The sequence below is a fragment of the Patiria miniata genome, unplaced genomic scaffold, assembly GCF_015706575.1.
Source record: "Patiria miniata isolate m_02_andy unplaced genomic scaffold, ASM1570657v1 HiC_scaffold_8, whole genome shotgun sequence".
Lineage (NCBI taxonomy): Eukaryota > Metazoa > Echinodermata > Asteroidea > Valvatida > Asterinidae > Patiria > Patiria miniata.
This window is the reverse complement of record NW_024037075.1, coordinates 885,519-902,494: the sequence shown is the minus strand read 5'-3', so window position 1 is coordinate 902,494 and position 16,976 is coordinate 885,519. Positions and strand designations below refer to the sequence as shown.

Below are 16,976 nucleotides of genomic sequence, written 5' to 3'. Positions count from 1 at the left end.
TATAAGTCATGACGATCAACAACAATGAAACAAAAATTGCATAATTGAATACACACTTACCTGGCGCAACGTTTTGAGATGGATGACCAACTTTCCAAAACTCGGGGTATGTCAACTCGAAGTGGACATCTTTCAAGGTGGGGGAAACCTCTAATGCGCATTTCACTTGATCTCTCGTCACAGAGATAAGCGATTCCGAAGGAGTGCTCTCGGATGAGGTGAGCTTGATGCTAACTTGCGGCCCGCCCCCTCCCATCTTCGTGTTTGTTTCATCCATGTTGCCTCAAAATAAAAGACATAAAATAAAGTGAACATCAACTTGATAGCCCAGCCAGAATAGAACTCATCGCCACGAAATTGTGTCCGCGGCATGCATTTATATCCATCGGGTGAATCCATTTCTACAGATAGGGGAATACGACTTATGGCTGGGACATGTTTTTAGAAACGTGTGTTGAATTTAAACATGTTAATTGCGTTTCGACTTCGTTTCGACTTCGTACTGTGTCCTGTAATGTATACATTATCTGATTTTTGAACCTTTTTTCCCCCAAACCTTACTATCCGCATAATACTGCGATGCGATAATAGGGATTCCACCTTCCTCCATTGGGCAAGTCTATTCACAGGCGTCGTTAACCACACCTTCATAGGATGACTGGCATGCCCGCGTGTGCTCACCCTTGGCCCCCTGCGCTCGCTGTGGACACAAAGCGTCCACTTTTGACATTGTTTAGCGCTAAACAATGTCAAAAGTGGACGCTTTGTGTCCACTGCACTATTGACATGTAGCAAGGCTGGGAAATGCTTCTAGCGCGCGGTACCTCTACATCTATTGTCAGCGCGCCTCCGCCTATTTCTAATGGAGCGAAGACCTAGACCTAGCTCTAGATAACAGATTCGGCTGCAGCCTAACAAACTTTTTGTCACCAGACTTTTTGTGTGCTGTTGACAGAAACTCAGAAAGTACGCGAACTTCGTCGTTACAGTTGTCTGTTGAACCTTTGCCGACAAGTAAATGTAGTCACATTCAAAATCGGTGCGGTGGCGTCCGGAAATTGGGCACAATCAGCCGAGTGTTCCGTATCGTCAGTTCACCTAAAACGACGAGAACCTATTTTCACGCACTCGCATTCAATTTGCGTTGGACAACGCGCGCACGTTGCCATCTCAAGCTACATAATGCATGTGCCATGGTCAAAAACAAATTTTGTTAATTACTAACATTATTGGATCATTATAATTCAGGCCCCATTCGGTCCCCGAGAATTTCGCCGGACTGCCGGATGATGGGCGTCATTCGGTGGAGGACGGGGGCAAGACCTCCTCCCCCGCCCTATAGGGGCACCATGGAGAAATAAAACACATTGTGTTATTTCTCCATGGGGACACTAACTGCATCCTGGAACCGTTGAGACCAATTGTGCTACAAAACGCGCTTTGATTGAATCCGATGAGGCAAGATTACCATATGCGAAGTTCACTAATTTTCCTCTGTATTGACTAACGAGCCCCTAGATAGCAATGTCATGTCATCAAAGTCAATTTGAGCAGTGAGAAAATACAAGCATTTTTTTAAAAACACTTAGAATTGTTCAGTCCAATCTCATAGGGTTTGTACACAGGGTGTTGAGTGAACTTCGTATATGGAAATCTTTCCCAAGATGATGTTAATCGGAAATAACATTAAAAAGTAGGATGTATCCTAAACATCCACACAACTATCCTTTCAAAACTGGCGGTTTTTGTTATTCGGTTTTTGTGCTTAGCCCTTGCAATAGTCGGATAGTTCTGATCAACGAATGTCCCCCCCCCCCCACACTTTTGAAAAGCGATCATTGGCGCCCTTGCGCCGGACAGTTGATATTAAATAACGACGACAACTCCCGGGCGGCAAAACTCCCGGTCAATTTGGCGAGGAAAATCGCTGAAAAATGGAAGTGCGGTGTACGATTACAAGCAATGCCTGGATTGTCTTGTGCGATATGTTAATGAGCTATTACGTATGCAGGCTGGCCGACACGTCACCACCGTTATAGTAAAAAAGTTAAAGAGAACTAATTTAGCCAACAAGTAAATCCCGCTCTAAACTTCCTTTTACAAACCACGAAATGAAGGTTGTGTTGTCTTTAATACCTATATTCAAAGCCGCGTAATTTGGAGACACTCTTTATCTCAATATGCTAAAATATAGCAGCCGATGAATAACGTAAATAACTGAGGTATTCAAATTTTGTAATAAATATTCCACAGAATTGCGGAGTCCAGTGAGCGAGGGCTAGCTGACATCTGGTTCAATTTCATGGTTCTGCTTTCGGTGGGGAAATCCCTTCTTACTGCAGCAGACATTCCACTTACGGGTAAGCGAGGAATTGTGACTTATGAGCATGTGTGGGCTAAGGATGTTGTGCTTACGGTGTAAGCGCAGAATTTTTCTGCTAGTGCTGTTAGCACAGAATGGTGATTGGAAGCGCGGACTGCTGTGGTTAGCAGAGCCAAATTTCATGGCGTTGCTAAGCACATGATTTTCTGATTACACCTCTATGTTCCGACACCCGTATGTTCCGACTGCACATATTCCTATTCCTAACCCTAATCCTAACCGGGAGTAACACAATCTAGGTTGTCGGAACATAGGGGGGTCGGAACATAGAGCAGTCACCGATTTTCTGCTAGCCTCTGTCTATTTCATGGAGACCATGAGCATAAGCACAGCAAAAGGCACGCTTACTTCAGAGGAAAAATTTGATTAACTTAGTGACGTAACAATAGAAATCTCCATGCATGCACGACCGTTAGCACATCCACACCGTGAAATAGTGCTTAAGGTTACGAAATTTGTCTGCTATGCCAAGCACAACTTTTCTGCTAACTGTTGAGCAGTGCTGTGAAATTGGGCTCTGAAGAGGTCACTCATGGCGCTGCTAAGCACACAATTTTCTGCTAGCAAAGCCTCGGTCTATTTCATGGAGACTGTAAGCACTTAGCAGTAAGCACAAAAGTTTGCTTACTTCGGAGGAAAGAGTGCTTAACTTTAAATCAGTGATGTAACACGTAACGATAGATATCTCCATTCGTGCACAACTGTCAGCACATCCACGCAATGAATCAGCGCTTAAGGTAAGCACAATTTTTACCTAACTGTAGTGTTAAAGAGGTGGTGGAATGCTCGAAGACATTTCCGTCATTTTTCGGGTATATGTAGCCTAAGGTGTGATGAAATAAAAACGACTATTGTTTCCGTCATGAAATGAGTACAAAGGTACTTTTGGAGCTGTTTTTTAAGTCCTGTCATGCCTGTTTCGACCTGAACGTGCAATTTGTGTAAAAGTCGTCGTTGCGGGCAGCAAACAAAACCAGTAAATCGTGACGTAATAAACAGGACTCCCGATGCGCAGAGTAGCATAAACGAGTCCTGTTTATTACGTCACGATTTACTGTGTTTTGTTTGCTGCCCGCAACGACGACTTTTACACAAATTGCACGTTCGGGTCGAAACAGGACCTGAAAAATAGCTCTCAAAAGTACCCTTTGTACTCATTTCATGACAGAAACAATAGTCATTTTTATTTCATCACACCTTAGGCTACATATACCCAAAAAATGACGGAAATGTTTTCGAGCATTCCACAACCTCTTTAAGCAATGCCATGAAGTTGGACCCAGCCGGTAGTTTAATGAATACTTATTCGCACTCCTATATCTGAACACATCACCAGACTATTTGAAAATGAAGACAAAATGCACGTAAATAAGAAAAGAATGGATACACGAGATAAATTCTGAAGTATGAGTCCACAGAAGATTTTATTGAAAGTATTTTTTTTTTCTAAAGGTATCTTTAGAGATAAATTGTGATCTTAGGAAACGATGGAAAAGTAGTAATCTGTATACAATTGGCACCGAAGAAAACTATGCCAGTTTCACAGCCATGACAGCAGCGCTTGGCATGAGAACGGCATCTCAAAAAAACAAAGTTTAAATTTCAGAAAATAAAAGAAATGCGTAAAAATCTACCAACAGCACGCAGGACCCGTACGTTTTGTCTCGACTTTGCTACTATAAACAGTGCTAACTTTTTAAGCACCACGTTAATAAATTGCTGATGGTTAAACAGAAAACAAGTGCTGTATTTTTCTAGTGAAGTTGTCTTCCATTTTACGTTTTTAAAAACTTTCAGTAAAAAATGATCCGAAAATACACGTAATTTGATCCAGTGACTGATGACTACATACAATGTATACAGCTCTGCTGCCCACCAAGTGGTAAAACATCACCCATGCACAGTCGAGCCAATAACAAATCATTATGACCAAGCAAGCAACACATTTTGCTCATTGGAACCAGTGAAAGCAATAAGGTCACATGTATGTGAAGTCTTTGAGCAGTAACCTATTTCTGACCCCCTATCCTCACTGTACACATACGCTACCAGGAAGTTGATACAAGAAAGATACCTACACATGTATACACATGTACACTACATTTCCTGTACATGTGTACTGTACCTACTACCTACATATTACAAAGCAGTACGAATACCCAAAACTTGCCGGCTAATTGAAGCAGCTAGTCTTTTTCATTTAGTAATGTTGCAGTCTCTGAAGTTGAATGTCCTCTACAAGCATTAGCTAGTGGTGGCACAGGGAAGATGTAAACATTTTTAGGGGGGGGGGGGGGAGGGGAGTGAAGGGTGCAGCGTTCTAACAATTTGTGATTCATAAAAGCTGGTCCTGGTAGGTATATGAGAGAGTGCATTGATTTCGTGACAATTTATTAAAAGCAAATTGTTGCTGTGCATATGTATACATTAGCTCCCCCCCCCCCCCCCTCGGCATGATGTATGCAATGTTAACAACTCCCCTCCCCCCCCCTTCGTGCATATACTTTAAGAGCGACCCCATTAGTAGCCATTAGCCAAGCCTTCTACACTAATAAGAAAAAGAAAAAACTGTTGGGATAAACTAAACTAACTTATATGCTAAAAGTGGTATTAACTAGCACCAATACCTCATGCAAAAATATAGTTAAACCTCAACCAAAATAATTAGCCTACCGGTAGATCGATCAACATCAATTTGCAAATTTTCTGTCCAAAACTTATAAATCCATAATTGTATCACCTTATTGTCCAAGTTCACATTAAAATTGTACATGTTAAAACAGAAACAAAAATCAATTAACAGTACATTTGCTGTCTGTAAATGTGACCTTGTAACAACTTGTCAAATGCTCACAAAAGAGTTACTGGAATTCCCACAGACAAAAGAAAAACCAGAAAAAAAAAATGTACCAGAAATTTAGAACAAAACAATTGTCCAATTGGAATGCTTTACTGCTTGGTTAAGTCCCAAATATTAAAGTGAATTTTGGTTTAATAAAAAAAGAGGATGAAAATCAGTATTTTAGAACCAAGAAATATCAGAAAAATTACTGATTTCATCTCGACACTATTTTAAGTGGAAAGTTCAAATTTGCGCTGCATAAGTACTCGTTGCTTGTTAAACCCAGCAACATATACATACTTTATTACCACGACAGTGGGGAGGGGCTTCATCGGGTCAACAAGAGGGTCCAATTTTGTGATTTGGCAAGTGGAAAAAAATGTTTAGTGGATTTGTAAGCACTTAGACTTAGCAAAAGAATCGTCTTAAAACTAGTAATGATAATTTTGGTTGGTCATTAATTCTTGGGTTATTCGTAAGCAAGAAAAAATTCTGTTGCACTAAGCAGGACCCAATTTCAACGCTGTGCTTACCGTAAGCCAAAAAACCCTGCTTACTGTAGCAGAAAATTTGTGCTTACGGTAAGCATGTTTCACAGGTATGCAAGAATTTTGGCTTATGCGCATACACCCCGTAACTTTGGATCCTGTGCTAACGGGATAAGTGCAGAATTTGTCTTCTAGCGCTGTTAGCACAGAATGGTGATAGTACGCGCAGAACATATGATGTGGTTAGCAGAGCTACACAATTGTAAGCGGCTCTGCTAAATTGGCCCTGGGGTCGTTGGCGCTTTGTTCAGGCATTGATGGCCTCTTTCTGTTTCTGCACGTCGGACTCCTTGTAATGCTTGAGCGAGCGTGCCGAGGGGTCGTCTGTGTAGCCGCACCACTTGGGCATCCAGGTGTACGGGATCCACTTGGAGTGACTCCGGAAATGCTTCTCGAAGATCTGGCGGTAGAAGAACGCCTCTTTGGTCTTGGGCGGGTTGAAGGGAAACAGCTTAGGGGAGGTCTCAAGCATGGAGTCGTCCACCTACGTTCAGACAGCAAACAGAGTTATCGGTTAAGCTATACACTGTATACTCGCGAAGGCCCCCTTCAATGGTGGAAGCGTTGTGCTAGCTGTTGACCAAAGCAACTTCCCTGTAACGGAATATCTGGACAATTCGGGTGCGTCACAATGCAGTGCGCCACCAAGAGTTTGCCACAGAGAGTTCATTTTTCCCAGTGCATTGTGGGAGATGGTCAAATTATTTGCATCACGGGACATTTGAAATTGTTGGGTTTTCCAGTCCGTAGTTTTGAAAGCGTTTGATTCGAGTATTTGTTTGCCCTTTCTTTTCTTTTCTTTTTATCAATATGGTGTTTTTTTTTGTAAGGCGGCAGCACGCTATGCTCCACTCTATAACAAATTAGCTGAAGTTGTTTAGTGATTCAACACTCAATCAAATGGGCGGTTTTGTCGAACTTTAACTTCAAAAAATGGACTCTCCGTAGCAAACTCTTGGTGGCGCACTGCATTGTGAATCACCCGAAAGCCCTCTCGTAGACGGCCATCTTTGTAGGCAACCTACAACTGCATATACTGTATTACAAGGAGGTAGCAAAATGTTCTAAACACGCACGCATGTCGCTCGAAATTTCTTCAAAATATGGCACAGCCTTTGCAGGTCCCAAAAATTTGACTCCCGACATGCCGATACACGTGACTATCTGTAGGCAGTGACGTCATTTGAGAGAAATCTATAAGCTAATACAATTGAGTGTCCACTAGCAGGGGGCGCCCTACAATGAGTGCATGTGAACTATGTGTACAAGTACTCATTGGTGGATCCATGGGAGTGTTACAGAGGCTAAACCTCCCCCACCCCGGCCCACCTTTGACCCAACCCCACCCACCTACAATTGTTGATTCTATTCAAATGGCTCCTCTTATACATCCCCATCCTGGTAAAAAAAAAATTGCACGCACAGGATATATTCATTTTCACCCTCACAATATCTTACGACGTACCTCTTGACTGATGAACTCTTGCAGACTCTCGAACCACGACTTCTTGACGGACGACACGCCGTCGCTGAAGGCCTCCTTGGGACGCCAGAGGATCTCCGCAGGCAGCAAGCCCAGGCCGTCAAAGGCCTTACGCAGGAGGTACTTCTCAATGCCCTGCTGGGGGCAGCGCATGTCGGCCGGGAGCGACAGAAAATAGGATGTGAAGTGGTGATCCAGGAGTGGAACGCGGAGTTCAAGGCTTGGTGGGAGAAATAAAGACAAACATTAACAGGTACACTTTAAAGATCCAAATTAAAAACAAGCAAATTTAGTATTTTCATTGCTTGCCAATCAAAAACATTTGATGAGCTCGGTACATTTGATGCTGTCTGAAAGCTTACAAGAATAAAACAAGAATTCCCATGTTTGCTTGCTAGCTCTTTCAGAGAACTGGGTAGTAAAAATCCAATGTTAAAATTTACATCTCGCCATTGGTATAGTCGATTCCTTTTAATGCAAAAGCAAACATTTTTGTGAGGCGTGACCAAAAACAGGGTGGGGGTGGCCAAATTGTGTTGTGAACCCTGTACCAGGGGCTTTGAAGTAAACAAAAGAAGAAGAGGAAGACATTCTCACCCATGAGCTGCCGTGGTACGGTCTGCTCTCAGCACGTCGTAGAGGTACAGGTCCTTGAGAAGACGTCTGCTTTCCTCGTCGCCCTCCTCTACTGAGGGTTGCTGGTGGAAGTAGATGTAACCCTGAGCCAACTCGTCCGAACCCTCTCCAGAAAAGATCACCACCCTGTCAGTCTCTTTGCGGATGTAGCGCGCCACTAAGTACATACCTGTGAAGTATAAGTGGAAAAGATCTTGTTGATGTTGTTGTTTTGTAATGTTCTGCTTGCACTGCTATTTTTTTTTACAACTTGCAGGCCAAACCACTGAAGAGCCAATCAGAGTGCTTGTAAATACCCTGGTCACTCATGGACTACAGGAAAGTGTACTGTCTATACAGTGCTTCATTCACGGACACAAGCGGTGATTCAATGAAACTCGTTCTCCAACATTTCAATTTTCCTTCTAGAGTGAGTGGTATTTTGGTGACATCACTGGTAAGTGTTTCTGTAAATCAAACTGGAGGTTCTATGATCCGTGAGGGTTGAAGTTGTCCAGTTTTTAAACCTCTGTAACTCGACATGAATTCAACTTGGGGACGCACACAATGCATCTAAATTCATCATTAACTTTGGGCAATGTCACAGAGTTTGGAAACGGCGTAATGGAGGTATCTGTAACATTGGTCCTGTCAACGAAACCCCTAGGCCTCGGCGAATGTGATCTCTCGCTGACTGTGCTCTCTGCAAACAGTCCGCTAATTAATGTGCATGGTGCAACGTAAGCAGCCTAGTTGAAACCATCAACACAGCATCCTGCATACTGACATTTTGGGGGAAGGTTTTGGGTAACCCCCTCCCCCCAAAAAAATTCTTGCTAGCAACTGAATATAACTATTGGTGGCAACCATTAACTTGTTGTCATGTTATGTTACATATATCATTTCTGAATCCAAATACATTTTAATGGATTTCTAATTTGCACTATAACTTTAATTATTTAAAAAGGCAACACGACGTATCCAGCGTTTTCTAATGTGCACTTTAAAACCCATTAACTAATTAACCACGTGTTAGATTACTTCAAAATGACAGCTTGCCAGAAAGAATAATTTCACAGGGAGGTTAATCCCCTTTTTATCTTTCAACCAAGTATGTTTTTCAACAATAATTACGCCAGTTACTTTTTGGATAGCTGCAAATGATGGACTATAGCTTTAAATCTAGATTTTGGTTATGAAAACCTTTATGTTTACAGTTGGTAATTAACATGTTTACCGTTCAAGCATGACAATGTGGCAAACAAATTGGTTATATTTATGTACTTACCAACTGATGCTCGGATCGTTGTGATGTCGTAGCTTTCTAGCGAATAAATGACATCCTCTAACGCAGCGATTCCTTCTTCGGGAGTGAACGACACCTCATGGTGCTCGCTGCCGATGTGTGCTGCCACCTACAGTCCCCAAAAAATCGGAAACAGGAGGTGCGATCAACTCGTAATCGAAATAATCACAGAGCACGCCAGATTTTTTAGGGAAAGAAGTGCTTCAATGATGCCATTTTAGGAAATCAAACTTAAAAATGTAAGGTTACTAACAGAGTTTACATTTTTTTTCCAGTCAAAAATTGCATTTTGGCAATCTTACAAATTAATAAGTTCGCGCTGGAATTATTTTGACATTGACCAGACCCAGACGCGGGATTGTTTTTCACATGTCTCGATGCCAGACGGGTTCAGGCCGTCATCTGCGGGTAGCACACCCTGATATTTCCTTCCTCGTTTGCTGCGAGCGGGTCGCTGACAGATATTTCCGGCCTCGCTCGTTGCGTGTTTATTTGTCATCCATTCTGAATACCGCAAAACCTTTGCGTGTATACAAGTCATCCAACGTGAACAGGTAAAAGTCTGGAAATTTGCTTTAATAAATAATACATGTAATGATATTTTGACTTTTTTTTGCCCCCAAACTGGCATCTTTCAAATATCTTCATTCACCCATGGATACAAAAAGTTTGTTGTGGGCGTTGGCCCAGAAATGGGATCACTCACAAGCAAAAATTGCAGCAAGTCACTATGGGACGATGGTCTTTTTTTTTACTAAGTTTTGTGATATGTTTTTTGAAATCTTTAATTTTTGAAACCAATGGTTTTGTGATAGTGTCCTAATTAGTCAAAAGGTAAAAGTTGTTTTTCTTAAAAAAAAGTAAGAAATAAATAATGGCAATGTAGCCTTTAGTGTAACCTAGAGATGCTTTGAGATTTCATTTTGGACGTGATTGCAATGCATTCTCATCTAACTAATTGACCAATCCACTAAGAGGTTTCGACCAATCACATCGAGAACATGCACAGTGGGCGGAGCTGAATGGCTCAGTCTATTATGACATTTAAAAAAACAAACAGAAACCCCCAAATAGACTGGTACCTTTCTGGCGGCTAAGACATCAGGGCTTCCCTCCATGCCAATGGCGTAGGTCTGAATGGGATACTGGATACCAGACTCCTTGGCCAGCTTGACCACTAAAGAAGCAATCAGACTTGAGTCGAGACCGCCTAAGAATCATAAAATGACACAAGAACGTGCACATGCGTATGACAAACAAAAAAGTAAAAACCATCAGTCAGGTTTGCAAAGGCTTCCCCAATGTTTGTAAATTGGGGAGTCAGGTTGGCGTAGCGGTACTTTCCTCGCCTTCCACCGCTGTGACCCGGGTTCGATTCTCGCCTGGGCCAATATGTGGATTTGCTTTTCAGTCCCTACCTGATTCCATGGGTTTTCCTCAGAATACTCTTCTGGGCTTTTCCTCCCACCTCTACAACTATAATATCTTCACATTGTCTTCTTCTTTACTGGGCCCCATGGGAAATCAGTGGATTCCACTGAATCTAGCAAGTTAAAATAAGAAGTAAATAAATAAACAAATGTTTGCCATTACTTGAATACCCAAAAAATTGCAGGGGGCCACCTTTCTTCTAAATACAGCAAAATTGCTAACAACAGAACGTATATTTGCTTCGAAATATTTTCTCAATTAGCCACTTGTGATAAATGCCATTTTGTTCCAAACACTCGTAATGGCTGGTCTAACTCACCAGACAGCAGGCATCCGATGTGACGATGAGTCATCAAACGTTTCCGCACAGCGTCAGTGAGTAAAATGCGAATGTTTTCATGGATTTCATCAGCTAAATAAATAAATAAAAAATACATTTTTTTAAACGTAATTTCATATCTTTAAAATTCCAGGATTTGAGTTTGGGAGATTTGCAGAATTGTTCTTTTGTTTTTAACTTTTTCTTGTGTTGGGAGAAATTCTGAAAAAGAGTTGAGTAGCCTACATACAGCGCGTACAGAACGGGACATTTTTAGGACAAATTCTCCAAAACTGATCATAAAAGTGTAAAATATACTAGAAATTATAACAGCCCGTGCCTTCAAAACAGGACATTTTATGTCGAATTATGTGACTCATTTTTCTGTCCTAAATTTATTTAAATACAATTTAAAAATATTCAATCATGAAACAGTTGTTGGCTTTACAATTTGGTTGCAAGAAAAATTAAAACATGAAACAGTTATGGTTGTATAATTTGGTTATAAACAAACTCAAACATGAAACAGTTCTGGTTTTATAGTTCGGTTACAATCAAATTCAAACATGCAACGGTTGTTGCTTACAAGTTGGTTGTATGGCCAATGAAATGTCGGACCACTTGGGCTTCTTCTCAATGGTGTGGAACTGAATGCGCTCCGCCAGCGTTACTTTGCCAGTGGGGGCAAGGTCGTAGCTCTCAATGTGTCCCGGCGGAAAGGGAATGATTTCAATTTCGTGGTCTTCATCTCCGTGTGCTAACCCAAGGAGTCCTGTGTTTAAAAAAAAAATGAACAATTCAAATTGTCCAACTGTAAACTTCCATTTAATTTGGCTGTATACGTTTATCAACTGCTATTTCATGTGCAGCAATAAGAGCAAGGCAATAAGAGCAAGGCAGGGCTTTGGTTTTAGTACAAGTATCATTAAAAAAAAAAGGCTCCAATATTTGGCTACTCACATAAGGCATTTAGAAACTCCCCCCCCCCCTCCGGAAAATAAATATCAAATTCGAGCAAGAATTTGCATCTGTGAATTAACCCAAAATTTGTACCCAACTTAATTTCATACAAAGTTTTATGATATGATAGTAATATCCATTTTTTTCCTTTCTTTCAAATCACTGTTTAAAAACACACGACATCCAGATTGAAGGTTAATGGATACCTTTGGCCTCTGAGCAGATAGCTAAGAGTCCGTCGTCTTTGAGAAGTCTGAACATCGGCCGGACGCCATATGTGTCTCTCCCGAGAAAAACCTGAAAGTTTACCATAAAATGAAAAAAAGGTTTTGGGACCCCAAGCCATTAAAATCTGCAGAGTGCTAGATCTTCTGATATTATTGAAAGCCAAACTAAAAAAAAAGACAAAGGGTTAATAAGGATTTAAAGAAAAAATGTCAAAGTATTGTGTCTGTTAAACTTACGTGAAATTGTTATTTAAACATTACAAAAATTTACCGTAATCAGTAATTTTTCTAGTGAACAGACTAAAATTGTAGTCTCAGCTTTTGTTCGAGGCACTGCAGGGGTGCACGTAGTTCATTGGCTATGGTATCTGACTTGTGTGCGATGGATGTAGGATTGAACCCAGGTGTAGAAGACATGATGCTTGTGTTCTTGGGCAAGACACTTTACTACAATTGCCGCTCTCTTCCACCTAGATTTATAAATGGGTACCTGCGAGGGTAAAGACCAGATTGCTACTGCAGGAAACTGGTTTCTTTGCCTGATGAACAGGGGTAGTAACTGTGAAGCATTGCGCATTATACAAGTGCTATATTATTAATATTTTTACCTTTTTTGCGGCTGTGTCGAGTATACAGAACGCAAAGACTCCGTCGAGCATTGATGCGGCATACTCGGCCCCTCCTTGGGCATACAGATGAATGATGGCCTCTCCATCGCACTCCGTCAGGTATTTGAAGCCGAACTGCTTCTGCACCTGCGAGCCAAAGCATGTAACATTTAACCCTAACCGCTCTGAATCCTTCAAAATCCTCTTTGCCAAAGTGCAGGAATTTGGAGGATTGAGGTTACATGGCCAAAGTGGGTCACTGATTTCGTAGGATGCACTTTGTCAAGGTCTTGGGCCGGACCTTGTGTTGTGTTTGCTCAGCCATGCATAAATATAGGCCTGGATTATGCTTGGAATCCTCCATACTGCTTCAGGATGTCGCTGGCCAAGCTTCAACATATTGACAGTCACTGCTGCAGGATTTTGCAGGATTCAGGCAGTGGTCAACCCTCCACGGGCCATATTCAAGAAATAATGGGGGAATTGCAGGATTGAGGCTATGCTATTTTCCCATGAGGCCAATTGGAGGATTTTGCAGGATTGAGGCTACATCCCAGCTAAAAGGCCTAGAGAGTCATGGTAAAAAAAAAAACTTAACCAAAAAATACTTTTATGAAGGTATTGCAAAAGGCTTGATTTTTTAATGGGACCAAGATTTTTGTGAGATGAAGTGTTTGCAAAAAACTCTTGCGCTCACCGTGCGGTAGTTGTAGATTTCCCCGTTGTACAGGACGTAGATGTGAGGATGGCTCCGGATTCTCATTGGCTGCATTCCATAGATGTCGTCCACGATGACCAATCGGTGGAAGGCCAGGCAGCAGTTGTTGTAATGGTTGATGTTCTCGATCCGGAAAGAGTCCGGGCCACGGTGCGCGATCTTGAGGGCGCTGTTGCACTGCTTGGACACATCTTGGTCGCAGCCGAATAGAGCCCAAATGCCACACATGGTTTAATGCTGATCTCGCTTCCTGGTGTAAAACTGATTTTTTTTTTCCAGAAAATGTTAATAGCAAAATTTTGCAGCAAAAACTACTACCTCTGATAGAAAAATACTTACATAACAGCAATGTGCAATTTTCTTAATACATGTAATAACCCTAACTGAATCATCAATTTTGACGTTTTGAAGTTTATGGGTGTGGCATCTTAAACACTTAATCCGTGAACTTCAGTTAAACAAAATGAAATAAATTAATATTCATGTTCATGGTTAAATATGTTCTGTCCATGCTATACAACAAATTTGATTTTTTTTCTCACAACAAATATTGACCTTTAAATTATATATTTTTCAGTGAAAAAACTGATTTTTTTTATAATTTTTTTTATTTTGAAAAACAAATTTCAATGATCGAGATTTCAAATGATACATATGTGACATTAACAACAATGACTACAACTGCAATTTAAAACAAAATTCAATTCAATTTAAATCTTCATTTTAAACCCAGCGCAGATACTTTGATAGGGAAAGCAGACCATACAAATTTTGTAACTATGTGCTCATCAGCGCTTGGAATATGTAGGCAACTAGGCATACTAAAGCATGCTTGAGTGACCAAGCTTGTTTATTTCCCAATATGCATTCCCAGCCTACATGCCATATGGCTGTCTGGTGGTCTTTATTATTACAGCAAATATAACAGTCCATTTAATAGTATGCAAGGCCTTGGGACTATATACCATTTGCAGTCATCCTTGAAAAAGTGTCAAAAGCCTTCTGGATTGATTAAAGGGAATATACATCATTTGCTTTTGCTGTAATTTTCATAAATGGATGGAATTGGGGTTGGAAATATATAGCAAATATAGTTACACTGACTTTTTTGAGGTTTTGGGTTCGAAAATGCTATAAAAACCAAGAAAAACAATCATTTTCCTGTAGTCTGGTTCCCCGACTCCATATAAGAAGAAACAGAGCAGTTTACGTACATTGGGGAATTGTAAGGTCAGGGAACTAGTCTAGCTGGCTTGTACCCGTTCATAGATGTGTAATTGATTGCAAACAAGTGCGAATGTCAATTAGGACAGTATCTGAAAAAAAGCCAGTTTTTTCCAACGCTGGTCGGCTGACCAGCGTTGGAAATTGATACAAAAATACCACTTTTCTTGAAAATGACAGTATACCAGGTGCCATGATTTTACAGGATGCTTTACACTGTCATTCACTAACAGTCCAGCAAGGTATTTCAAAATGATTTGGTAGTTTTATTTTTTGATGTTTGCAGATGTTGTATTTTCCCTTTAAGTCCAAACAAATATACTGGTAGATTAAGTCAACTAGGCATCATATTAAAATTTATATCATGCTGAAATTAACCTCCAAAATGAAAAACTGGAATGTTTCTAAAATTTGGTGTCATAAAAAGTTATTTCTTTTTATTTATTTATTTGTTTTCCTGGGGGGGGGGGTGTTTGAAATATTTGTAAAATTTCTTATTTGTACTTTTCTTATTCTTAGACCGACTAAAAAAACAAATAGTTTATCGTCTGGGATTTTAGAAATAAATGAAGGAGGCGGGTAGTGTTTTTTTCTTCCCGAAGTGTTTTTTTAGCCGTGTACTGGTCTCGCATTTTTTCCGTTCTTTAAGCTGGCATATTCTATAGCGCCCTCATCAAATGTGAGTAGGCCTACACCACATAAGATATTAAATCACCATTTCTCATTGAACGAACGCGCGGCCTAGTTGATAATGCACCTGCCTCGCAAGCAACAACACCGCTCGAGTTTGAGTCTCGGTGACCAATGTTTTTCAAGCTTTTTTTTTGCCCCCCCCCCCCAAAAAGTGGTTTTTTTTTTTAATTTTCAACCAAATCCTACATTTAATTGAGGATTTCATTTCTTTTTTATTGTGATTCGTGGCTCTGGAGGATTTCTATTAAAGGGAAATAAAGTCCGAAATTGTAATAGGTCTGATTCCCATCTCTTCAACACATAAGTCGCAACGACAATGTTAGCACGGAACCAGATGAAGATTCGTCATGGTAACATTTCTAAGTCCCAGGTTTCTGCGCCTGTTCAGATCTGTGCCGGTGTAGCATGAATTTAGGTTTTATGAAATACGGACTCATTGGTGGTATTGCGCATGCTTATGCATAGATAATTCGGAGAGGGACCGGTCACGAGAGAGGGTTTAACCAATAAAATTTTCATACGAGTCTGATTTTCATATGAGTCTGATTTTCATATGACACTGGTACAATACTGAAAATACCTGGGGATCGGTTCATGGTCAAATATCCACTGCCTTCTGTTTTTTTTTCCAAAGATGGCGTCTTTTCTAAGATGGCACGCGGAGGAAAGATTCCCATATCTGGCCATCACTTGTCATCCTGTGCACAAACCCTATGAGACTGGTCTGAAAATGTCTCTGTTTTCTCAGTCAATACTTCAATATTTTCCCTGCAAATTTTGTATTTTTATGATATATATATATATCACTTTCTGATGGCTGATATGTCACTGAAGGGAAAATTTAGTGATGGCCAGATATGGGAATCTTTCCCTTGTACGTTTTGTTGGAAACAAATAAAAGACAATATGTTGACAATGTGTAAAATATTGCAAATGACATATGAATTTAAAAAAGAAAAGAACAAAACTAGGCGGGTGGAAAAAAGGAAGCGGGCGGGTACGAGAATCTGGTTTATTATTTTATGTGGCCTTATCTTTTACAGGCATTTTAATGTTAACGATGTGAAAGTAAACTTTGAACAAATTTGCAATTCATCATCTGTTAAATTTCCTCCCTTCATGTTGCAACTTATTTAATGCTACGTTTTGCTGGTTGAAAAAGCAAAAGAGTAACAATTTGTTTATCAGTTCATTTCGTACCCGCATCTAAATCGCAGACTTTGCATAGGCTTAGGCCTTTAAACTTGCAGTAGGCCTAAACATTACATAAACATTTAAAGTTAACGTGATAAAATTCAACATAAATCAATGCGATTTACAAATGTAATGCATTCATACACAGAGCAAGCAATGAACATATGGTTCACATGAATGAACATGATGAACCCGAACATTAAACAACAAAATCGGGATCTTTTACGGAAAATCCAAAAACTCACCTTGCACGTTTTTGTAGACAAATCTACGATGGACTACGGACGATGTGTCGCTGATTTACAATTGCCGTAAACAATAGCATACATCAGCCTTAACCCAAGCCTGACCCAGGCAAGTTTCCTTGAAAAGATGATGATGAAACAACACGCGCGAACTCTTCCCCCCACCACCCGTGCGCCACG

The 16,976-nt window shown here is 40.6% G+C and overlaps 1 protein-coding gene and 1 long non-coding RNA gene across 5 annotated transcripts in view; one reads left to right on the top strand and one right to left on the bottom strand.

Annotated features, from left to right (window-relative positions):
* Positions 1 to 9,161, top strand: part of LOC119719492 — a 24,798-nt gene extending 15,637 nt beyond the window's left edge. For 2 of the 3 annotated variants that reach the window (XR_005269948.1, XR_005269949.1), the window contains 3 exons: positions 2,254 to 2,360; positions 7,263 to 7,509; positions 8,149 to 9,161. This is a non-coding gene — a long non-coding RNA (uncharacterized LOC119719492). Of the gene's footprint in view, positions 1 to 845; positions 967 to 2,253; positions 2,361 to 7,262; positions 7,510 to 8,148 lie in introns of those variants that run through there. The other variant, XR_005269947.1, reaches the window with a different exon arrangement.
* On the bottom strand, positions 3,777 to 16,976 carry LOC119719489 (asparagine synthetase [glutamine-hydrolyzing]-like). Of its 2 annotated transcripts, none has more exons than XM_038188967.1 (11): positions 16,797 to 16,976; positions 13,420 to 13,690; positions 12,723 to 12,869; positions 12,094 to 12,184; positions 11,514 to 11,699; positions 10,928 to 11,020; positions 10,260 to 10,387; positions 9,160 to 9,286; positions 7,854 to 8,061; positions 7,239 to 7,476; positions 3,777 to 6,257 (listed from the first exon to the last, which is right to left on the bottom strand). In XM_038188967.1, the coding sequence occupies exons 2-11, from the start codon at positions 13,666 to 13,668 to the stop codon at positions 6,021 to 6,023; spliced, it is 1,704 nt and encodes a 567-aa protein (XP_038044895.1). In that variant the 5' UTR covers positions 13,669 to 13,690; positions 16,797 to 16,976; the 3' UTR covers positions 3,777 to 6,020. The 2 variants fall into 2 exon arrangements, with proteins under 2 accessions (XP_038044895.1, XP_038044894.1); XM_038188966.1 differs by having other exon boundaries at positions 13,420 to 13,701; positions 16,797 to 16,975.

Coding starts and splice junctions, on each gene's coding strand:
- LOC119719489 (XM_038188967.1), bottom strand. CDS start 13,668: ATGTGTGGCATTTGGGCTCTATTCGGCTGCGACCAAGATGTGTCCAAG. Junction 10,388..10,927: donor CATCGGATGCCTGCTGTCTG/GTGAGTTAGACC, acceptor TATGATTCTTAG/GCGGTCTCGACTCAAGTCTG. Junction 8,062..9,159: donor AACGATCCGAGCATCAGTTG/GTAAGTACATAA, acceptor TATACTTCACAG/GTATGTACTTAGTGGCGCGC.